This window comes from Cricetulus griseus, assembly GCF_003668045.3.
Source record: "Cricetulus griseus strain 17A/GY chromosome 1 unlocalized genomic scaffold, alternate assembly CriGri-PICRH-1.0 chr1_1, whole genome shotgun sequence".
NCBI lineage: Eukaryota > Metazoa > Chordata > Mammalia > Rodentia > Cricetidae > Cricetulus > Cricetulus griseus.
In genome coordinates, this window is record NW_023276807.1 from 40,748,067 (window position 1) to 40,772,737 (window position 24,671).

The 24,671-nt window shown below is 38.6% G+C and overlaps 1 protein-coding gene across 10 annotated transcripts in view; it reads right to left on the bottom strand.

Moving 5' to 3' along the window:
* Sorbs2 (sorbin and SH3 domain containing 2) overlaps positions 1 to 24,671 on the bottom strand; it is a 300,238-nt gene that overhangs the window by 37,799 nt on the left and 237,768 nt on the right. For 3 of the 10 annotated variants that reach the window (XM_035452344.1, XM_027391152.2, XM_035452341.1), the window contains 5 exons: positions 22,675 to 22,741; positions 21,925 to 21,969; positions 19,813 to 19,987; positions 17,280 to 17,394; positions 2,777 to 2,826 (listed from right to left, as the gene is read on the bottom strand). In XM_035452344.1, the coding sequence (XP_035308235.1) occupies positions 2,777 to 2,826; positions 17,280 to 17,394; positions 19,813 to 19,987; positions 21,925 to 21,969; positions 22,675 to 22,741 (452 nt within the window). Of the gene's footprint in view, positions 1 to 2,776; positions 2,827 to 7,769; positions 7,827 to 10,085; positions 10,251 to 17,279; positions 17,395 to 19,812; positions 19,988 to 21,924; positions 21,970 to 22,674; positions 22,742 to 24,671 lie in introns of all 10 variants that reach the window. The other 7 variants (XM_027391146.2, XM_027391148.2, XM_027391151.2 and 4 more) reach the window with 5 other exon arrangements.

The window sequence follows — 24,671 nt, forward strand, 5'->3', positions numbered from 1 at the left end:
TGACTGGACTGTATAGGCTCTTCATATCTGTAGGTTCAACTGACTGTGCACTGGAAATATTAAGAATTGGATTGCTACTGAACATGTGCAAACTTGTGTTTTTATTCCCCACGTGATCCATTATAATAACCACTTATGTAACATTTACTCATTTTTATTTATGTGTATGAGTGTTTTGCCTGTATATATGTCTGCATACCGTACCAAGTGCCTGGTGCCCATGGAGGACAGATGAAGGCATAGGATCCCCTGGAACTACAGTTACAGATGGTTGCGAACTGTCATGGGGACTGAACCTGGAGTTTCTTCAAGAACAGCAATTGCTCTTATCCACTGAGCCCTTTCTCTAATCCTAACAGCTCTTTTAAATAACATTTGTGTTTCATGAGGCATTGTACATATTTCAGAGTATATAGGAGGCCACAGGTAGGTTATATGTATTTTTTTTCTTTTTGAGGCAGGGTTTCTCTGTATAGCCTTGGCTGTCCTGGAACTCACTTTGTAGGCCAGGCTGGCCTCAAACTCACAGAACAGCCTGCCTCTGCCTCCTCAGTGTTGTGATTGCAGGTGTGCACCACCACTGTCTGACAATATAAATATATTATGCTATTTTAAGACACTTTTGAGTTAGTAAATTTTAGTATCCTTGGTGAGTCTTAGAACCAATCCTCTGCAGAGATCAACAGACAATTGAGCAGAGAGCAATTGTATGTCACTCCTTTCTTCTTGAGCACCTTTCTCTTTACATCTTCTATGGACATGAATAACAGCTAACAGCCCTATCTGCATATGTCATCTCTCAAAATCTATCTTTTATATATAGGGTTCATACTGTCTTTGACATACTTTAGGGGTTTGTAAATGTGTAATGGAAGGCATCCTTGTAGAATACCTTTGCTCCTACCAAAGGTCCCCTGAATACAATTTTCTCAGCTTTCTCTCTGTCTTTATGTTTCCTAAAAACCATTGATCTTGTTTCTATGATCCTCCATCTCCAAATGTTACATGGGATCAGACAATATGTAATCTTTTCAGCTTGGTTTCTTCCATTTATTAATGTGCCTTTTTATTCATGTGCTTTAAAAAAGACATTATTTGTGGGGCTGGAAAGATGACTCAGTTCCAGTACCCACACTTGGCAGATATTTATATATTTTCTCACAACTATTTGTAACTCCAGTTCCATGGGATCTAATAACCTCTTCCTGCATTCACAGACACCTGTATGCACCTGATAAACATATATGCACTCAGGCACACATACATAAAATAAATAATTTAAACATGAAATCCAGGCTGGCTTTGAACTCATTATGTAGCCAAGGATGACTTTGCATTTCTGATTGTCCTGTCTGTACCTACCAAGTGCTGTGCTAAGATTACAGGCCTCTGTCACCATGCTAGTTTTTAATGTGGTGTTGGGGGCTCAACCAAGGGTTTCATGCATCCTTGATGAACATCCTCCCAGCTGCACTATGTCTCCACCTTTTCCCACATCTTTTTATCACTTGATAGGTTATTTCTTGTTATTGATGAATCATATTCTATAATATAAATGGCCCAGAGTTTGTTTACTCACTTACTAACCTAAGAAATAAGATCTTTGTGTACTCTAGGACTTGGAAAAAATGTAAACATCCATATACAGGTTGCACCTCTCTCTCTCTCTCTCTCTCTCTCTCTCTCTCTCTCTCTTTCTCTCTCTCTCTCTGTGTGTGTTGTGTGTTTTCATTTGTAAGTAAAAATTGTCCTGCAGTGAACTTACTGTTCTTGATAATCCAGTGTTACGATTCCTATTTGTTTCATATATATTTTGTTTTATGTATAAAGGAGAATTCTGACAACATGATTCTATCTAGAAGGAAGTGCTAAAATAGAAGAAAGTACCATGTAAACAAAAAGCCACCTAGCAGAAATTCTCTTTTACCTAAAAGATTTTGTTTTGCTTTCTTAATGTGTTCAGAAGAACCTTAGACTGGAATTCCAGTGTTTTCTATTTAAATCATGAGTGATTAAATTTTTTTGATCATAGTTTCAAGTAGGGTACTATTTAAAAAATCATAAATAACTAGATACATGCTATATACTGTCCTCCAAGTCACTGTCATTATGTAAACAATCATGCTAACAATGTGCAATATTAATTGCTATTGAACTACATCTGAATTTTGGTGATAGTTTCAATTAAGTGTGATTTTTAGAACCTGTGGTAGGAGCTTAGGTTGGTCGGCTCTGAGAACAGTTATGACTAGTGGTGACAAGTTAACTTGTTTCAGTCTGTTTTCCCTGTTTCAGTCTGTTACTGAGCTCAAACATTAGTGTCTTCAAAGATAAGTTGGTGACTAGTTTTTAACTAGTGTTGTCAATGGGTTGAGTATGTTTATGGACCTGGGATGCCTTGAGATGGAGTGAAAACATTTATTTGTGTGATCTAAGTATAACAGCAGTAGTTTCTAATTTACAAAATGCTTCTAAAGCAACATCTAGACTTAGTTACTTTCAGCCCTCATTGGAATAAAAAAGGACACAGGAAGCAAGCAAAGGCAGCAGTGGGCAGAACTGAACCCTGTGAAGGATTACCTTGTCAAGTTTTAATAAACTCTTGGATGTGATCATATAAAGTGATATGAAAACATGTAAATCAAACATGAGGTCTGGTATTTAAAATAAGAATGGGAGTTATATGATCTTCATCAGTATTTTATTGGGAATTATTCTTGAGGAAGCAACTGCTGGCATAGAATATTTTGTTAGTGTAATGCCATGAGATCCTTACCTACTGGGTCTTTCCAGGCTTCGGTCAATGGAGGACTGATAGATGGAGGCCTGTTAAGATAAAAAAGGAGTCTCATGAAAAGTTACAACAGCAATTTTCATTTATTTGTCACTATTGAGTTTTGCATTCTAAAAGGGATACTCTTAAGATTTAGAGTCTAAATATGGCAATCAAAAGAATCATTTATTGTGATTACAAAAATGTCTTTCCAAAAGATAACATGTCTTTGAGTTCCCTTACACTGCATTCTGTGATATAACACAACGAAGACATTCATTTTCATCAGGAAGAAGAAGAAGAAAAAACCATAACCAGTAGCATTATCGTGAACACTGAACTAATGAAGGACTAAAGGTATTTTCAGCATTAACTTCAAGCTCTCAAACACTGCTAAGATAAGTAGGTGCTTTCTACATAAAGGACTGGCTTTATTTGCAAGAAAATATTTGCAGCTATCATTAAATCCTTATAAAACATGAAATTCTTTATAATCTCATTGTTATTCCCAGGCATTATCTTGAAAATATAGCATATAAGTGGAACTTGTATGTCTTTGCTCTGTAAACACTCATATTATTTTCATAAAATGCACAGGATTTGATTTAAAATTAACTCAAATTATCTGGGACTTCATCCAGATACAGACTTACAAATCTTGAGCCATTTGAGTTCAAAATTAATTTAAAATAAATGACTGAATCAAGATACACTCCTTTAAATAGTATGCTTTACCCATTTCATTCTGAATACACGCTAAAACCGATACCATACAAAAGCAGTTGTTAGAAAATTTTTATTGTACATGGCTGTTTCTGAGACACTTGCTGAAATATCTACATTACAAGAGAGGGCTGGTATTGAGTTTCTGAGGGGACATTGCAATGTAGAAGCAACTGTATTGTGACATATTACCAAAGAATATACTTTTGGCTTTGGTCATGCTTATTGCTCAATTCATCATCATAGATGAACTTTGGTTTGTTGAAAAATCAAAGGAATATTTTGAAAATGTTTATATGAAGTTCTACAATGGTCAACCATAAAGGCAAGAGTTGATGAGTTTTATCTTAAATTCCTATATAGAGAATTTAAAAATCAGAATATTAAAAACCTACTTAGATGAATGGCTATCTCACTTTGTAAGTGATTCCTACTATTCTTTTTGATTAACTGGTAAATACTATCAGTTTCCCAATTAAACACTAGATTATAACTTTATGAATCATATGTAGATCAGCCTGACAAGCCTCAGACATAAAATTTTGCTTTAATTCCATATTACTGATTGAGAATGGAATCTAACCCATAAGAAAACAAAGGATTTGTTGGCATGAAAACGTTTCTTCCTCATTTTGAACAATAAAAGCATATTTGATATTTGTACTTCTTAGAAAATTCTTACATTCCTATGTCCTCAAGAGATATGAGAGTAGAAAATTGCTCTATCTGACAAATTTACATATTCATTTGAATTTGTCTGAATTGGATACTAGAAAACAAGGGAAACATAGGAAGAAAGAAAATGAGTAAAATAATATTAGATGAAGAAGTTGTGTCAGAGGGCCTCAGAGTATCACTGCTGTGGGTCACGGGTTTTATGGGACAACCTGACTACTAAAAGGGTAAGATTCAGCATTCCCTCAGAATCCTCCTAATAAGATAAGCAATATCAACTCCCAGTTATGATAAGCTTGGATAATACTGCAATATGAAATAAAACATGGTATGAGAATTGATAATGTTTGTTTCTGAGTTAGGACAAACTGTGATCACTCTTCACTCTTCCTTGTCCTGTTTCTCATAATCCAAATAAGTTAAAACCAGTTTAAATTTCTTAAACATTTAGTGTGTATGTGTTTGTTTAGAGAGAGAGAGAGTGAGAGAGAGAGAGAGAGTGTGTGTGTGTGTGTGTGTGTGCGTGCGCACGTGCACACCATGGTATGTGTGTGGAGGTCAGAACATGAGAGAGTCAATTCTCTCCTTACACAGTATGGGTTCTGGGATCAAACTCATGTTACAGCGGAGTCATCTTGCTGACCTAAAAACTATACATTGATTTTCTGTATCTTAAGAGTAATTTCAGTGTCAATTATAAGACCGTAAAAATAGATTAATAATTAAGGCAAAATATTTATGACACTCGAGAAGAAAAGAGTCCCAAGAAAAGCACTTGTCCATTTCATCAAACACAATTTGCATCTGACCACTATTTTAACACTTTAACACAATAAAGGTCATTTCAAGGGCAGGCAGACATTAACTCATTCTTTCTGCTAAGAAACTATTGATTAAATTTTGAAAACAAGTTCAACTATTCTTTTTGTTAATTTGAGACAAATTTTTTATGTGTAGGCTTCATTCTGACATTTGCAAACAAATGGTCAACTATATTTGATTTGAAAAATGTCATTTGTAACATATGCTTGTTTTGATCAGTAATAGCTTTGGTATTATCTAACAATTACAGTTTTTACTAGAAATGTCATATAAATGTTATTAGAGGCATAATCAAAATATCTTATGGGAGCAAATGCTCTTACACTCTGAAAAGCCATGTTCTTAAATTAATAACCTAGCTAACTATGCTATTAGAGTCACTCATGTCTCTCAGTCCCTGAAAATAAGAATACACAGCTAAATTTCTATCAAACGGCTTTTTAAATATGTAGTATTTTGGCCACTAACATAATATAAAAGTGCATTAAATTAAATTTTTTCCCAAAATTCAATGATTAAAAAATAGTTTCTAGAAGAGCCAAGCTTTAAATACATCCATCAGGGATGGTAAAAGTATGGTATAAAGGAAATAATTTTGAAATGAAGGCTGAGCAATTAGTGATTTATTCTCTTGGCAGCCATCTTAGTAGGTGACTATAGATATATTCCTTAAAGTTGTTCCCTTCCATCTTTCTTAACTAGAAATCCAATGAGTTGAATATGATGTTTTCTAAGTTCTCTTTCAAAATCAATGAGTCAACAACTTTGAAAAAAGTTCCAGAAATATCTGACCCAAATACCCGAAAAATATTTACAAAATGTTGTTTCACTTATCTAAACATATCAGTATAACACTGAACTAAAAATAAAATGGAGCCAGGTGGTAGTGGTACACACCTTTGATCCCAGCCCTTGGGAAGCAGGGAGGCTGGTGGATCCCTGAGTTCGAGATCAGCCTGGTCTACAGAGAGAGTTGCAGGACAGCCAGGGCTGCAAAGAGAAACCCTATCTCAAAAAAAGGTAGCCATATATGATAAATATATCCCTCCTCCCAAATGGATTATAAATCCGACCAAAGTCAATCAACACAGTAACATAGTTTTGATGTGGAGAATACAAAAAAAATATTTGATTGAATGAATTTCAAAATAAACTCTTAGGTTGTCCATATACTGCAATGATAAAACATACAGAATAAAATTATTTGTTTTATTTAATTCTCTTTAGAGAGCAGGCTCATCTACAAAATATAAGTCTTGAAAAAATGCTGAATTCCACACCTCAAAAAGTTTCTGATTTCTAGATTTTACTTTTTATTTGATAAAAATCTTTCAGTATTTTCCCTGTTTTAACACACACCATGGTTATTGGATGACTGCGGTCTGTCATCCCCATGTGTCGGGACACTTGCATCCTCAGCCTGAGTTCTTGGCTGGTACCTTGCACATAGCTTGAATGACGGCCTTACAATGAAAGTAAGATATTCAGTGCTGCATCCACTTAAGAATTCACAGCAACTGCTGTGACAAAATCAGTTGACTGTGTGCTTCTCTCCTGCCTGGCTTCTTTGGAGTGTGCCCACAGGAGGCTTTTATCTGCCTCGTAGTTAACACAGCAATGACATATCTATTGTGTCTTCTAAGTGCTTCTCAAAATAACATTCTGGTTTCTTTGTAGAGAGGGCCAAGTTTGGCTTAGAATCCTTTCTGTTCCTTTTCATATTGTCTTTTTCTTATCCAGGTTAAAATTTACGTGACCTGACATAAATTCTTCACCTAGATACTTGGCTGATATTTCATAAGCATTATTTTTTTTTAAAAAAATGTTTACTTAGTTTTAGTTCATGTGTGTTTTGCCTGCATGCATGCCTGTGAACTATGTGTATGACTGGTGCTGGTGGAAGCCAGAAGATGGAGTTACAAATGGAGTTATGGATGGTTGTGAGCTGCCCTGTAGGTGAGGGAACCAGTAAGTCATCTTTCCAGCTTCACCCATAAGCTTTTGTCAGCAGAGTTCAACTGAGTCTTATTGCACATAGCAGTGACTATCTGTTGTAGTGGCTGCCTGAATTATAATACCAAGAGTTAGTGATGCCTGTCAAAGCTGTGGAACTGGGAAACTGGAATACCCATGCCAGGTATTCATCCTCTCTATTCTTGACTGATAGTAAGGTTCACAAGTTACAAGCATTTAGTGAAACAAAAGATTAATAAAATTTATAAAAATATAAGGAATAAGTATCTGATTGTGTAAGAATCAAAACTATTTAAAAAAAAAACATGTTATTCTGTCTGTGTGGGTGTGGCATGCTTGCCACAGTATGTAAGGGCATGCTCTCTTCATGCACAGTGGGTGGGTTCTAGGGTAGAAGTCAGGTCATTAGGTTGTTACAGCAAATACTTTTACCTAATAAGCCATTTCCATGGCCCAAGAACCTCCACTCTTGAGTCTGCACCTGTAAGTCTTCTACAAGACTTTCTCAGCACCTTTCTCAGTTTATGGAAATGGGCAGTCAATACTCGCTCAGGTTCAAGAGTTGGGTCTTTCATGCTACTGAATATTTTAACTGGAAGTAACAGTTGGAAAAATCCATCACCTGGAATTCAGAAACAGCCAACCCCTTTGCACTGTCTAGATAATGGTACTACGTGCAACACAGTGATACAAAGAGTTTTCAAAACCAGCTCGAACAACACAGGAACTATTAAAAACATTCACGTTCAGACTGACAGTAACTGAGGGGGAAATCTGGAAGGAGAGAAGAATTTGTCTTTACCTCATTGGAAACACCGGAAGAATGATCTTGAACATAGTCCAGAGCCTTTTTAGGAGGCTGGGGGTAGATACACCACATAAGCAGAGGTGGAGAGATGGGATGGATGGAGGAGAGTCAATGGCAGCGAGGAATGACCATGTGGAAAAGGTGACAACAGTTAGAAACCGAGTGCTGATAGCATGGCACACACATAAAGAGTGACATGGATGGGAGCAAAATGACAGCCTAGGAGGAAGAGTGCGATGCTTGTAAATATTCCCAAGCACTGTGAAAAGCCGCTTGTGTTCAATTAGTAGATTTGTAAGCTTAATTCATCAAATCTAAGTGAACACTCTTGGTCTTTGGCCACGGCAGATTGCAAGGCTTAATTAAGGAGACATCAGAGGAGTAAGTGAGAACATGCAGGTGGGTGTCCTTGTGTGGCTGAGGAGGGCTGCAGAAAGTGATGGTAATTTGGGCTCAACACAGAAATCAGTATAGTCTCTAGAAACTCCCCCCATAATAGTAAATATGTAAAGCAAAACAAGAGAGTATTTTCCCAATGAAATAAAATACATTTTAATAGGAGGAGACACCACAAAAAATAGGAAGAAACAATCCTCTTATTAGGTAATAGAAATGCCAGCATTTTTTGTTTTATATTCATTTATAGTCATGTTTGATTTAGTTCAATAGAACATACAATGAAGCTACTTAAGATTTTACATTTTAATGCATAGGAAGGGCTCTAACAGCCATCCAGTAAGGAATATGTGATCGTCATATTTATAAATCCTTATGTGCCATGGAGAAAGAACAGATTCTGAGTTCTTATAAAATTGCTGGGCAGTGTAAATGACATGCTGTTCAACAGTTTAAAGATGGCATGTTCCAGAAAACATGAAATCCACAAAAAATTCCTCAATAGAGAATCAATGATTAAAGGAAGTTGTATGAAACCCGAGTTGACCCTGTCCTAAACAGATCAATCAGACCCCATGAGGGCCAAACTGTGGGCTTTCAACATGGGAATCTGGCAATCAGAGATCTGCTGGTGGCTCATGAGCAAAACTATAAATCAAGGTCCACAGGGCTTTTTAATTCTTTCCCTTTGTTACATCTCTTCTATTCAAAGAATCATTTTTATAGTGGGAATATTTATAGTGGGGATATTCTGGCAAACCTTTATAGTGGGAACTGCCCAAAGATTTTTATTGTTGTATGGAAAGCCTAGATTTAACTTCTATTTTGGGCAAATTCCTTGACCTTTTTGGTCCATTTTCTTAATTATTGGAGTTGCATCAAGTCATCGGCTTGGCAAGTCTTTCTTGGTGATGGCAAGGTACTTGTTACTGTTAAACTAGACCCAAATGCGCTGTACACAATCCAGCTTTCCCCTAAACCAACTCAACATGATAGATATGCAATGAATTAGATGTGATTCTAGTGCACGATTAGGAGAAAACATATGGGAAGCAAATGAACACATTTAGGCATTTGGTACAAGAGCGAATTTGCACAAAGCCGGAGCACACAGGCATTTTATTCATCCAGCTTTTGCTCTTGACACGACTCATCTCCCGCCTGACATGATTATGATTTAGAAATCAAACAACATCCTCCTATTTGTCTTATAGTAATTGTCTAGCCTCACTTACCGGACGTCCAAATTCCAGTTCTGAAAAGAATTTATACCAGGGCTCATTTTCTAAATCTATGTCATCTGGATTTATGCGACCAGTCTAGAGCAGATGTGAAGGAAAAGGGAAGGAAAAGGCACACTGAGCGAGGTGAGGGAAAATGCCGTGTGGTATGAAAACACGCGCGCATCCACACGCAAACATGCATCGACTCATCCAACAAACCACAGCAGGACAGAATGGAGAAAGTCAGGTACAATGAGCAAAATGAGGATATGAAAATGAGGGCATCTGTGGCGTCGTTGGGGTCTCTATTGCCACCATCGCTAATTTTTAGCCTGATGCATGAACTAGGGGAAGTATCCTGGTAGTGACAATGGGGAAGGGTGGCACGCCAGAATGGGAAGATAGGTCTGAACGAGGTGCCAAGGGGCTCTCCTGGATTGGTCAGTCTGCTGTCCCTGAAGTTACTGGCAACTCTCAGCGGCAGCAGCGGTCTGCAGTGTGCAGACATTGCAGAAGGGGAGGGCTCGGAGCATGGAATGGTGGAAATGAGTGAGCCTGGGAGAAAGGTCCGGGTCTAGGAGCAGGAAGAACCCCCAGCAGAGACAGGAGCTGACCAAGTCTTAGCCTAGGAACAAAGGCTGAGCTCTGCTTCCCCACGGCATGAGAGGAGGTGAAGAAGGAAGGAGCTCACCCGGGTGGGAGAGAGAGCTGGGGTGCTCGGACTCTGACGGGGTGCAGGGACACAGCTCCGGGGTGGAGGGGAAGGACTACGCAGGCCATCTGTTGAGGGTGACACTGAGAGAGGCTTCCGGCTGGGTTCCTTGGGAACAGGTGTTGGAGTTGTTGGGAGAGGGGGCTGTAAGAGAGAGGGGTGAGGAAACACTGCTTCGTTAGACAGGAACCTGGAGGACACCAGCTGCCATTGGTCATGGAGACTAACAATTTCAGGAAGGGGCAATAGCTGGGCTAACCATGAAGGCCCAATTCCTTAAAAAATGGCCCACCACAGCAAAGATCTCAAGGGCACAAGTTTCTTCAAAATTGAAGAAATATATAATTTTGTGATTCAATCTCCTCTTGCTGACTTGGAGCTAAAGGAGGATGTAGGTGGAATCAGAGTTTTCACAGTAGGCAGGGGAGGGGAGGGGGGTATGGAGTATAATTGACTTGCATCTCAGGTAGTTTGTGAATGTTGTGTTTAAGACAGAAATGCTAGGGATTCAAACATAAACAGTTGAGAAAAACAAATACAATTACTTTAGCGATAGAACACAGACATTCAGCCCTTCCTTAGCCCATAATAGCCATAATATCTTTTTACAATACATACCCGGCTAGAGGGTGTCGTGCTGGTTGCTTTTCTATAAAAATGATGCTTGGAGTACCATATATGTGCATAGCTACTTCTTTGATATATCTCATGGCTCTAATTAAATGTGTATTTTTACAATATACTAAGAAAAGTTATTTGGGTCCTTAAAAGCTACTTGTTCCAGCCAAGAGAAAAGCTCTGATGCCCACACTACGGTCCAGGAGGTATGCTGAACACCCACTATCCAATCCCATATTATTCTCTTAGAATTCTTATGGATCTCAAAGATTCACACTGAGTAGCTCTATAACCCTACAATGCGACAGGCATTGAAATATTCCAAATTTCAAAAAGGGCCACTATTTTGTCATGAGCTTATTGTAGTGTTTCATTGTTATAACATTTATAATGGTTTTATTAGCACCACTTGGCCCATAGTGAATGAGACATTATTCCCATGACATTTTCAGTGATATAGTTTTATTTTAATATTTTTATGGTAGAAGATGGCGGTATTATAGTAACTACACACAATTATAGAAAAAATAGAGGCCTGATAGCAAAATAGTGCAGATGTCAAGCTTATTGTATGTAGGGTAATGATGACAAAGACTGCAGAGGAAGCCTGAGATATGCTTGGGGCAGATGCTGAGCGAATAACACTCTTGTATGGTGGTTGATGGCACTCCAAAGTGGGTGTCTGGATGCACACATAAAGGAATACATGTGCACACAAAATACTACATTATTGGTCAAGAATTGAAACTGTCCTTTTTAATATTGTTTTACTTTTGGTTATGAGGTTATTTTTTTTTACCATAAATAACAATTAAGCTATGCTATTAGAACAAGAACATGCTGTAGAAACTCTTGAGGTATTTGCCCCAATTTATGTCAGTATTACTTTTGATTTCCACTTTAAACTTAACAGTGCAGTCTGTAGAAAGGACAACTTCCAGTAACCTATTCCCATTGATTAAAAAAGAAGAGAGTTTACAGTAACTGTTTTCCATTGAATTAAAATTTTTGATCCAATAGCTATGGGTGTTAAGATTTTGTTTAGCGGTAAAGAGTTATTTTCTCCTATTATTTAGATGATATCAGCTGCAGTGTGTAATTACTTCATGGCGTAACTTTGCTGGAGACTTTATCTTTGAATGGTTAACATTAGAGAGAATATACCAGTAACTTTGTGCTATTTGGAGGGATGTATCATTTTCTTCATGGGAAAGAGACCTCTGGTCTCCCAAGCCCTGTAGTTCCTGGTGCTGCACACTTAGTGACTATGAGCTCTTAATTTTAAAACCTCGATATTTTCAGTTACAGTGCTGTGTTTTGCTAAGGGAAGCTAGAAACTCTGGACGGGAAAAAAGCTTCAAAACCCAATGAACAGTAGGGGGCAGCAAATCTACTAAACAAATAGGAAAACAAGCATTTTAGCTTCACTCAAGTTGGACTTAAAGAAAATCTGTAACAAATGCATAGACTACATTCTCCTTTGTAGAGATACATTTCTATAATAGAATCCAGGGAAAGGGAGCCTATATCCATCATTGTGCTACAAACCTTAAAATAGCAATTTCCCATTATTAAATATGTATTTATAATGCTACATATCTATAAATTATTTTTTAATTCCACTGTTTAACAAAGCTTAAGTCTACAGTCACATTGAGCAGCTTGCTAGAATCTAAGCAAACAGTGACAAGTAATCCTCCGTAATTCTGGGACGCAGTGAGTGGTATACATTTGAGTAGAGCCTTTGTTTTACAGGCTGGGTGTGGTGGCACACACTTGAAATTGCAGGCACTCAGGAGGCAGGGGCAAGAGGGTGATAGGTTTGAAATTAGTCTGGGCTACATAGCTAGACCTTGTTTCAAAAGAACATAAAATCACCCTCAGCAAATAGGCTCCCCAATTTCCCACCCCCCCAAAAAAAAAGGACATGGCAGACCTAGAACTGTCTCTTTGCTGTGGTTGATCGATTGACTTCCTTTAGTTATAATCAAATGTGTCCTGTGGCAATCTGGAGCTACTGCTAAAGAACACAGAAACACTATGATGGTTACTAACACATATTCAGGCAGTCAGATAACTGAAGCACATGCATAATAACAACGTCACTGCTTCATCCTTTCCCTCACATCAGGGAAATTCCTCTTTGTCCCCTGTGAGTGTGAACACTTAGGAATGCACTAGATGACAGTTACCTCCCAATGTAATTCTCACATTGGCAGAAGACAGCTGATGGCTCACACCGGCAAAAAGAGTTGATGGACCTCCTGTTTTATTTCAGGCCATTTTACAAACTTAGCAACCTTCTGCTTAATAAGAACCTTATCTCTGGTGTGAGACGAAGTGCTTCAGATGCGCTAAAACCAGAGCTTATGTGTGATTGTCCTTAAAAGGCTCCCTAGAATGGATAATTTTTAAAGTTTCCCCAACCCAACTTAAAAGGCTTTAGATGCTTTTGAGGTCAGAGAGCCTCTCTACCTTTTAGTCTTCTCACTGAGCACACATTCTCTGTTATCCTAAACACACTGGAGAATCCAGGAGTTTGTTCTCGTAAATGCTCAGTGGCTTTTAAGCTTCAAGGCATGGGTTGCTATGCTTTCTATTTATTTTGCTTTTATAGCAAATACTATTACATAATGGGATAATTCTTCATGGGTCAAACCATCAGATAAAACTTCTCCAAATTTTATGCTTTAATTCTTGGAGTAATAATTTTTGTTGATACATCGTGTCCACTGGTCATTTACATTGCATTTCACCTCATCCAACTGTGTGTTCTTTTCTGCTATTGTAAGAAAGGTAACAATGTCTTTGTGGATTTTTTTATTTTATTAAGCAGAAGAACAATTAACATGGCTTATCTACAAGTGTATCCAATTCAGATGATCTGTAATGCTTTCATTAATATTATCCTAATAGAGTTGCTATGATTGTCATATGGAGACTGTATACTAGAAATGTAGTTTAATCTGTAGATCAGGTCAGTTAAAGACAAACTTATGTGGATTGTAAGGCCTTTTTCAAGGATCAGAATTAGGCCCATTTAGTTTGAATTTATAATCAAACATTTAATTATTTATTGAATTTATGAGCTTCAAAGAAATGCATTTACTTTTTTGCCTTCCTGTTAAAGCATTTTAATTGATAGATTTGCCCTCAATTCCTAAGGATGAATGCAATCTTTTATTGTCAGGGCTTGACATGGTGCTCCCTTTGCTTCTTTCAGACCTCAAGGAATCATGGAAGCTGAGCTAGAGATATTGATGAATTCCATCTGTGTCTTGATAGAGACTTGCTGGGCCTTGTGGATAGATTCAATCTCTCACCAGTTTTATCCACCTACTGTAAAGGTAACCAGTTTACATTTACTTAATGATTCAAGGAGTTATTTATTGCAGAGGTACCACATGCTGGGGCATTGGGTTAGGTATGTAGGACAGATAAATGCTGTTCCAGGTAAGGTGCCTGCTTTCAAGGAACCTAAAGCGTATAGTGAGGAGCCCAGACAAGTGAACAGGCATATGGTAAGGATGTCAAAGTGGGATATCCTGTATGTATCCAGCAAGGAGAGCTACAAACCCACTGTGGAGAGTGAACAAGCCCCTAAAGAAAGTATACCTCTGATAAACTTGTGTGTGTGTGTGTGTGTGTGTGTGTGTGTGTGTGTGTGTGTGTGCCCACAAGAATAAAAGAGAGGTGATGAGAGGAAGAAAGAACAGACCATGTCAAGGTCTGATGAGAGGGGGCTGAAAGCTCTTTGGCAGGGAGTGAAACCACAGGATTTTGGTAGGTTTTATTTGTTGTTCTTTAGTTTCTTAAAAATTATATTAATAGTTAGATTTTGCTCTAGGGACAAGAGAGTGTCAGGAGAAAATTTGGGACTGACAGGCTTCTTAACAACTATCTGGAGACTGGATTCACTAATCAGGGAATAGATATGTCGTGGTAATGCAGACAGCAGACAATTGTGGCCTAGAAGGGATACTTGGCCATGGCACTTCTCCCTATGAGTAGGAATGTAAGTTCATAGACAGTGAGGGGGATCCAAGAAAATAGGGATGCTAACAGGGTTCTCCAGGATTTGAAGAAAACCACACACAATTGCCTAGCTGTTCATATAATTTTTCAAAAGTTAGAACTGAAAAGAACAAAGGGATGTTCTCAAAATATCTGAGTGAAAAGATAGAAGATGTATTCATAAGACCTTGAAATCATTTGAGGTTATTATGTCACTCTTACCTAGCAAGTCCACTCTCTTTCCTACAGCCTGAGCCTTCAGGACACTTTGCTGGTTTTTCAAACACCCTTGACCAATTTACCCTTTGGAGTTTTTTTTTTCTGGAAATTAAAGTGGGATGAATTCAGGTTGATTTTTTTAAAAAGCAATAATCTCACCTGATAAAAAAGATAATTTAACAAGGCTTGCCAAATTCTGTCTTTGGCTCTCTCATATCATTTGTCACAACACTGGCTTCAAACAAAATGTTTTAGGAGGGATAAAAATGTAAGCCTTCCATTCTTATTTCCTTCAACACTACTACTTCCTTCCACTATCTTTTCCTGTGGCTGAAGAGATTTACCCATAACAGAATCTCAGGTCATACCCATGGGTCCTGACCTCCCCATCTCCTAAGACCTGTTAGAATATTGGGCTTGCACTATAGTTACTCTGAGCCCAGCTTTCCCATAAAGTAAGTACCACTAACTTATTATAAGTTAGCCACTAATTATACTATACTCCAAAACAATCAAATTATGGTGATGGTGACTAGTAGCTGATGGTTTCCTGCTCATAGGACCCAATACAGTAGTCATGAAGTACACCAAGCAAAAGTTTGCGTAGGCTGAACTGATTCTAGAACACACCAGCTATGTGGCCATGTGGCATTCAGTTAATGCTGCTTCAGTCTCTTGATTTGTAAAATAGGAAGTTTGTGCATCTGCTTTATAGGGTTGTTGGGAACATTACATAAGATAAAGGAACTATTACTAATTCTAGATCCTAGCATTTAGTAGGTACCCACTTAAAGATGCTGTTATTTCTATCACTGTTGTTGGTACTTTAAAATAAAGAGCCTTTGAAGCTCTCAGTCATAGTGAGGGGACCCCATAAGTGAGCTCTAATGGGGAGAATTCTTTAGCTATGCTTTCATTTTAGCCAATAAAAGGTTTCTTATCTTAAGTCATATCATCACCCCAAGAGCCTCATAAATCATTAAAGCTTCTCTATTATAATTTAACATGAGATTCTTATTTTGTGGTTTTCTTTTTCAGAATTAATATTGTATTCCATTGCATGGAATTTCACTGCCATGCTATTTAATAAGACAACTTAGCAAATGGGTTATAGTCCAGAGCCTAGAATCAATGATGTTCCCACCTTTTCAGTTTCTCTGTTGCTATCTTACCATGCAAAGAATTTTGAATTGCTTGAAGAAAGGCAGTTGAATTATATGATTGGAAGATTTTTGGACATACTTCTCAAGAACACAACCAGGAACACAGGGTTTTAAACTCTTAAATCAAGGACACTCAGGTTGGGTGAGGTCACAGGGTATCCAACTAAATCTTGGGGTTGCCCTTGCAATCTAGGTACTAGGGTGATGCTCTGTTGGAGGAACACACAAAGAAAACACCAAGAGGGTTTATTTGGAAGTAAGTTGGGACATATAGAGGAATTGCTGAGTTTTAAAGAGATCTTGAGGGCACTGATCTCTGGGGGAGGAACAAGGGAAGCCTAAATGATGGGTGAGAGGACTCAAAGAGAAGAGGACCACAGAAGAAGCTGCTGCTACCTTTATTGGAGGCCAGTGGCCTTTTTCAAGTTCATACGTCATTTAGAGTATGAACAAAATGAACAAAATGACTATAAAGAGAAATACGATGTTGATCCATTAAAGTGGTACCCAATCAGGAAGCTTGAGGCTTGGTAGCCTGAGAGGGATTTAATAAACACCAATTAAACAACTTGTTATAGAAAGTGTGGTTTGGGAAATTTTCCTCTTAAATGAAAGAAATAATAAGAAACCAGCCGGGCGTTGGTGGTGCACGCCTTTAATCCTAGCACTCGGGAGGCAGAGGTAGGTGGATCTCTGAGTTCGAAGCCAGCCTGGTCTCTAGAACAAGTGCCAGGATAAGCTCCAAAGCTACACAGAGAAACCCTGTCTCGGAAAAACCAATAAATAAATAAATAAATAAATAAATAAATAAATAAATAAGAAAGAAAGAAACCAACATAGAAGCCAAGGGATTCATCTGCCTAGCTCTATACATCAGGGATATGGATTCATGGTTTTTCTCACTGGCAAGCTAGAATAACAATTGAGTGTTTCGTGTGTAAGTGCTGTGATTAGGCACAGTTAGCTATAGGCCAATGATAATGAGTCCTACATATATATGCTACTAAAGCACCTCTTTCAATTCAGAGATAAGATGCAGAACTCATGATTAAAAACAAGTACAATTCCTCAATAATAAATGGAATGGGATGAAATTCAGGTTTTCTTGGGAACCCTGGAGGCCTAGCAAGCTGCTTTTTGATCATTGACAAGTGCTTACGGGTCTTTCATGCTGCAGAATGGATGACTTCCCCGGCTCGTATTCAAAAATACTCCTTGGTTCTGATCGAAATTTTCTGGTGTCCACCTTTCTGTCTGGAGGGTCCCAGTCATGCCTACAAGTGAACAGCAAACCACATGTTGAAACAATTTCTGTGCATAAAGCACCCATGACATACTACCCACAATCGATTCACAAGGTTAATTTTAGCAGAATTTATTTATTGACTGTGAATGTGTGTATGTATGTAAATGTGAGCATGTTTGTGCATGCACACAGAAGAAAAACTTTTGGGAGTCAGTGCTTTCCTTCCATCATGAGTTCTGGGGATCAACATAGATTTTCAGGTTTAAGCAGAAAGCAATTTTTCTTGCTGAGCCATGTCTCCTACCCCGAGAGAGTAAAGCAAACAAACCAAAACAAAACCCACACAATCAAAAACATCTCTCTGGCCAAAAATGGTTTCACTTTAATAAATCTGTTTAATAAATAAATGACTTACATTAAACTATCCCAATCATTTTTCCTTCTGCTTTCTTTTTTAACCTGTGTAGCTATGGCTGTAAAAACTCACAGAAGAGGTTTGTAGACACACGGATAGTGGTTTATTGCTAGACCCTTGGGTCCCTAATGACAGTTGTATATGTCTGAGTTTAAACTAAGTGACAGTGTGCTCCATGGAGCTTTGCCAATCTAACTACCAGGGGACCTGGCTTCCTAGATCCAGAGGGACATGGACTAGTGGAAATACCATATTTGATCTTAGTCCTTGTAAATGGCATCTGAGTACATGTGTGAGAGTTACAACTGCATCACTTGGGCTGTCATGCACAGAGACAAGCAGAGTGAGGTGGAACACCCCTTGGTATGAGTCTTGCAAACACTCAAGGCCAACATCTTTCCCCCCTGGGATCTGATCTTTTCCTTGCCTTGATACCTTCAAGAGTCTGTCAAGGGCTCTAGGTAAGCACATTTTTACAGAAGGACTCAGCACATCAAGATTTTTCTGGGCAGCTAGAACTAAGTCAGAAAACTTCCTTTGGAGAGCAGGAAGGGTTATTAAATACATATTTTTACTTATATTTGAGAAAAAGAAGTTTTTGATCTTTTGAGTTAGGAAATTCTGCCTCCTAATGGAAATGGGATGAAATTCTTTCTCCACAGAATGGTGGACACAGAAGTTCTCTAAGAGAAAATGAGAACCAAGTCGTAGGTATAGAGGTAATCAACAAGCTCTATCCAGCAGGGCCCTACACCTTCCATTTCACTTTTCTTCTCTGTGTGAAACTGGGTCCTGTTTGCTGTTTGAGCAATAACTAAGACAATATGTCATAGAAAATATGTGAAAGCCCAGGATATAAAAACCAGTAACCATAAACACCCTTTCCATTACTACTTATTAATTACCAGTAGAAGTAGCATAGGATTTGTCTTTAGGGGAAGTCGAGGTTGAATCTTGGCTTGGAGTCTCTATCTATACAAATAGAGCAACTTATTGCAATGTTGAAGCTGTTTCTTTCCCTGTAATGTAGATCATGTCCCATTGGGTTGTTATCAGAATAAAATGATGTAGTGTAAGGAAAGTGCTTAGCCCAGCGCTTGCCTCATAATCAGCTGTCGGTAAAGGTTACCAAGAACGAGGACCATTAGCTACAGTCCTACTAACGTAACACAATTGAAATGTGTTCATAAAAATTTCTTTGGGTATCAATAGGTTATTTAAAAATATTTTAGTGGAGAAATAAAAATTAGAATCAACTAAAATAAGTGGCAGAAATGAGTCACAGACACTTGTTAAAAATGCCTTATTTACGATTTAAGAATAATTTCCCTTGGTTTCTAAAAGACCTGAAATTTGAAATTGGTGAAAATGAAAAACTAACTGCTTAGTCTCTCTCGAATGTGGGACAGCAAAGGGAATCCATGCCAACTATTTCCAGTTATTTTATTTAATTTTACATGTCTCTTTATATTGAGGCATAATGCTACTGTGTAGCCCAGTTCAGGATTGGAAGTTATGCAGCTCAGAGTGGCCTTGAATTCTTATTTCTACAAAGACTGAGATTACATGAATGACGTACCACACTCTACCCCATTTCAGCTCATAACTAGAACTAGACCCGGAGTCCAGGGTATGTGGAGCTACCATCAAGCCACATCTCCAAGGACCACAATATTGTGTGTGTCTCTGTGTGTGTACATGTGTGTGTACATGTTTTATTGTTTGTAGTACTCAGACAAATGCTCTACTTAAGAACTATGTCAGTGGCCTTTTTATTTCCTATTTGTACTTATTGAACAAAAAAATAGTTTGTGTCCCTGATACATAAAGTTTAATTGTGAGCCTTATGAGAGCGTGACCAAGGCTTCCCGGACAGCGTTCAGCATGATCTCAATAGTGATATCCCCTATGGACTAATACAATATGTCTTTGCATATATTCACTCCACAGCACTGGGTGGATTCTTCACTGAGAACCACTATGGGTTGGTTTTTATCCTATGAGAAGCCTTGTGCGGGGCAGGAACCTTACTTTTCTGTTGAAGATTGATCTCTTGGTCGTGGCGGGACATGTGGGGGAGGCACTGGGGAGGGCACCTCCTTAAAAGCATCTGTGCCATTGTCTGAGTGGCTTTTGGAAAGAGGTCTGTAGGTCTGGGTCTTCGCAGCAGGGTGTGACTGAGCACTGTAGGGCGAGTTGTACAGACCTACCATGAAAAAGAGAAAACCAACAACACAAGCAAAAGGTTAAAAGGTGCATTAAGTTGTTGGGCTCTGCAAAATAGCCCATGGTTTTTCAAAAATTATCAATAAACATATTCATAATATGTGCATTAGGTGGTACATTGTTTATTAACTTATCAACATTGATTTTTGAATTATCACTTATTAAATGCCCATTTGTTTTGCACATAAGTACTGATTATAGTAGATATCCACTATTGTAGAATTAATGAAAATTCAGTCTATTTAGTGAAAAAAAAAAACTTACAGGTGCTCAGCAAGGTTTCTTCCCAATCATAGAAACTAATGCCTTCGGTAAACTTTCAGAGGCAGATTAAAATAGCAGCTAATACCTTGTAATACTGATGTACATAAGGCAGTTGATATGTTAATTGCAGTCCAACAAATATAGAACATGCTGTATTTTTGAGATGCAGCTCCCACATGGGACAGGGGAGTGTGAACCCTCCTGAACAAGCTGAGACAAGAAGACATGTGATTGAAAAGTGTTTGGGGCAGTTAATAAAATTTAATGGAGAAAGACATAGTAAAAATTGCAGGTTATTTGAAGATGATGAGTGAGACAGAAAATCTATTATAGATCTTAGGGGGCTAGAATTGGGCTTGAAGGATTAGTTTTGGTGAGTAGAAAAGAGTGGCAAGAATGGCATGCAAGACACAAAGCCATGGCTTATTAGAAAGTAGAGGGTGGTTATAGGTGTTCTGTTGACTGATTGAATGATGAAACTCCCCGGGCTTACAGGGTAGCATAACTGAACTTCAGCTTATTAATTACCAGTGAGACATTTTAATATTTAAAAATTATAGAAATTCCTAGTCTCTGAGTCTCAATCTTGGCCTAAGTCTATCTGTGCTTGACTACTTCTCTTATGGGTCTGCAAGTGTTTGTTTCTGTGAGAAGTGCCATTAGACAGCACTTGCTCTGAAGTGCTTCTGAGGCAACTCCAGTCAGACTTGAACTTGTGAGGTGAACCAAGGAGGTGAGTTTGGTGTACCAGGACAAGGTCAGAGTATATATTTTAGTGGACTTCTGAAATAATATGGGGATACACAGTCTAACTCACAGGTCACCAGCTTGATTTTTTTAAAAACCATTTTCTTTTTCATTTATCTTTGGAGTTGAGCAGCAAAACCACCGAGTTAAAGGACTGGTTGCTGGTCATTAGGTTTTAGGGAGAAGAGAATGAATCTCATAGAGTTTTCTTTGAGGGTGACAAGAGGACCCTAAATGAGGGCACAGTGGCTAGGTTGGGTAGAATCCCCTGATGTGATACTTAGAAAAAACTGAAGAAAGGGACCATATTTTAGGGATCTCTCACATGAACATGAAGACCACTCCACAAGAAACGAGCACATTCAAGTTTCAAGTGGAATGTCCAGAGCTGAAGTCTTTCCATTGTGAGCACTGGCATCTCTGAGTCAGAAAAGTGGCCCAGCCAAGAGGGAGGCTTTCACATCTTTCAATGAATGGTTCCATTTTTGGAGCAAAAGCCTGGACATGGTCGTAAAACACGTTGCTTGACTTGTTTTGGGGGAATAATATCTGAGAGGTCTTATGCAATTATAATCACCCTTTCTGCCGATAAAAAGATCTTTATTTTGTTGTGTAACCAGGTCACAGTCTGTTCTTTTGCCCTGTCCCCTGACGCTGTGGTTAAACATTCCTGAAGCTTTGAACAAACCAACAGGGGGTGGGGGGTGGCTGATGCAGAACAGTGTTAGTTCCCATTTCCAGGAGAAAGGACCCATCTTTTGTTAGGCATGCTCTGAGAAAGGAAGTAGGCCACCCTCCTCATCACAGGAACTGACAGCATGGCATGGGGGTGGTATGATGAAGGGCTGGGGCTCTTCCCCGTGGTGGCGTGTGACTAGTCATTGCAAGCCAGGAAAGCCATCCTACCTGCGTTGTATGTGTAAGGAGTATTATACATGTCTGTATCCTCATCTAGAAAATGAAACATAAACATGATAATCCAGATTCTGCCACCTTGTCACCAAGACAGAAGAAGGTCAGAGAAATGACAGAAACACAACAGCAAAAATCAATGTACTTTTTTTCCCCTTAGCATATAATAGAACTTTGTATTTCTAAATGTTGCACTCTGGGGCTCTGAAGAGTGACCATCTTGTCTATAAAGCAAGGGACCTTTCTGACCTGGTCAGACATGCAAAATTGGTCCCTTGTCCCCACTTCCCTAGGCAGATTCTGTGTCCGCTGTATCAGAAAGTGCTTTTTAAGGTCTCTTGTTAACTATACTGAGTGGGGATCAAGAGAAGCCACTACACACTCTTGTGGTAGGAAGCACACATGGGCAGATAGGAGTAGTAGTGGGTCTGGAAGTATGCAATAATATCTCAGTGTGGATGTAGACAGAGATGCATAGAGGGCTGAGGCTAGAACATCTGGTAAGCTCCAAGGATGCCTCTTAGGAGGCTTCTTGATAGGTCATCATTAAGGTAGAGGCACACATTTGTGATTTAGGGTTAAAGGGAGAATAGGAGACATGCCAAAAAGAAGGGACCATCAACTTTGCTGAGGTCTTGATGTTTTGGGGGTGAAGAAAGTCTATACAAAAGTTGAGTATATATCCTTCAACCCATAAGCACTTGATGAAACAAGATAAAACAAAACACACAAGAACATACATACCTGGCTTGTGTACCATGTGAATTTGCTTAAACATTGTCTTGTACCAGTCCTTTGGCCGATCAACTGTCTGTCAAAGAGAACATCCAAGAATCACCAACCCTATCTATTAGGTTTGGGCTTAAGGCTGCTCATGCCATGATGCACCTGTTGCAGTCTCTCTGTCAAGTCATGATTCACCTGCTGCAGTCCCCCACCCCACACAGCTGATGTAAAATAAATGGGAGACATCCTACTGTGACTGTGAGTCTTTAATCCTCACTTTCCCCCAAAGCAGTTTACCTAAAACCCTAAGTAATCAGGGGCTATAGGTGGCACATTCTGAATGACAGACTCACATCACCAAAGGTTCGAATCTTTCCCCCTTCCCCTGCTATCGAGTGTCTGAGACAACTTGACTCCAAGAACGTGCTATAGGTTACTCATCAGCTGTGTGGCCTGGGACTGCCTTTTCTCCCTGAAGACTGTAACCTTGTGGGCCTGACCTGGCCTAGACCCTTTACAATGGTGATGACTACTCACGATGTTATAACTCCTATAATAAATCCACCTCAGTCCCAGACCCTCAGTCTGAGACCTCATACTCTCAAGTCAACACCCTAGGGGAAAGTCTGCCCTGCTAATATTTGATATTTCCCACAGTAGATTTGCATTTCTACTATGACTTGATGGCAATTTCAGCAACTTATCCTGTTACTTATGTAGTTTATAAGTAGAGCATCTCATATTTACTGAATTGGAACATTATGTGTTATGGTTTTATTCATTCAATTCAGAGTAGTAGATAGTAAGTTTTTGATGAAAGTTCAGCTCCTTTCAATTATTAGTGTTAGTATTAGTATTAGTATATTCTGAAGCAGGGCTTTCCTGTGTATCCTGAACTGACCGTTAATTCATGATATGTCTACCTTAGTCTACCATTTTCTGGGATTACATGGATAAACCATGGGCCCAGCTTATTACTTGTATGTGTGTGTGTGGGGGGGGGGTAGAGGTCAATCTCAGATGTTGTTCCTCAGAAGCTATCCTGTTTCTTTCTTTCTTTCTTTCTTTCTTTCTTTCTTTCTTTCTTTCTTTCTTTTATAGAGAGTCTCTCTCTGGGACCTAGGCTTTATCAATGAGGGTAGGCAGCCTCAGGGATCATGCTGTCTCCACCTTCCAGTTTTGGGATTAAAGTGTGTGCCACAATGATGGGCTTTTATGTGTGTGTTATGCACAGAACCTGGATCCCCATGCTTGCCCAGCAAACAATTAACAGATCAATTTCCCCAGTCCTTATCGTTAGTATTAAGATTTTCTATTGAGTGTTCTGTGAAGACATTTAAAATTTTAACTAGGGGATATTTTTGACTCAAGTGGTAGATACTCTGATTAGCTTCAATGAAGACAAAATTAGCATTTGCTAGTCTAAGTGGCTAAAATACCAACTGTTTCAGATAATGCAAAGTCATGTTGAATATATATATATATATATATATATATATATATATATATCTACGATTTCAAAGTTTCTATGACAAGACATTGGAGTACATACAACTTTTGCCTTGTTAAATTATAAACTCTGTGAGAGTAGGCATTCCTTATGCATGCCAGGTTTTAGGTGTGTTAGAAGCAGTGGGTTACAGTACAAATAGGAAATTTATGTATAAATATTAAGCAACATTCAAATCCTGTAGCCTTTAGTTACTACTTAATGCTTTCTAGAACTAGGAATCTGAGAAAGTTATGTATCTCTTCTTTCTTGGGATGCATGTGGGGGGCATGTGTGTACAGGTATTCATGCCCATACGAGCATGTAGAAGTTAGACAGATGTCAGAACCCTCTACTTTGACTCTGCTTTATTCTCTTGAGTCAGTGTCTTTCACAACATATGTTATGGGGCTTATAGTAGTCCTTCTGTTGTAACAAATCTCAATAGCTAAAAACAGCAGGGAAACTCCAACATCTGTGAAGACCTGAGCGAACCCAGCTTACTGGATGCAACTCTGTCTCACAG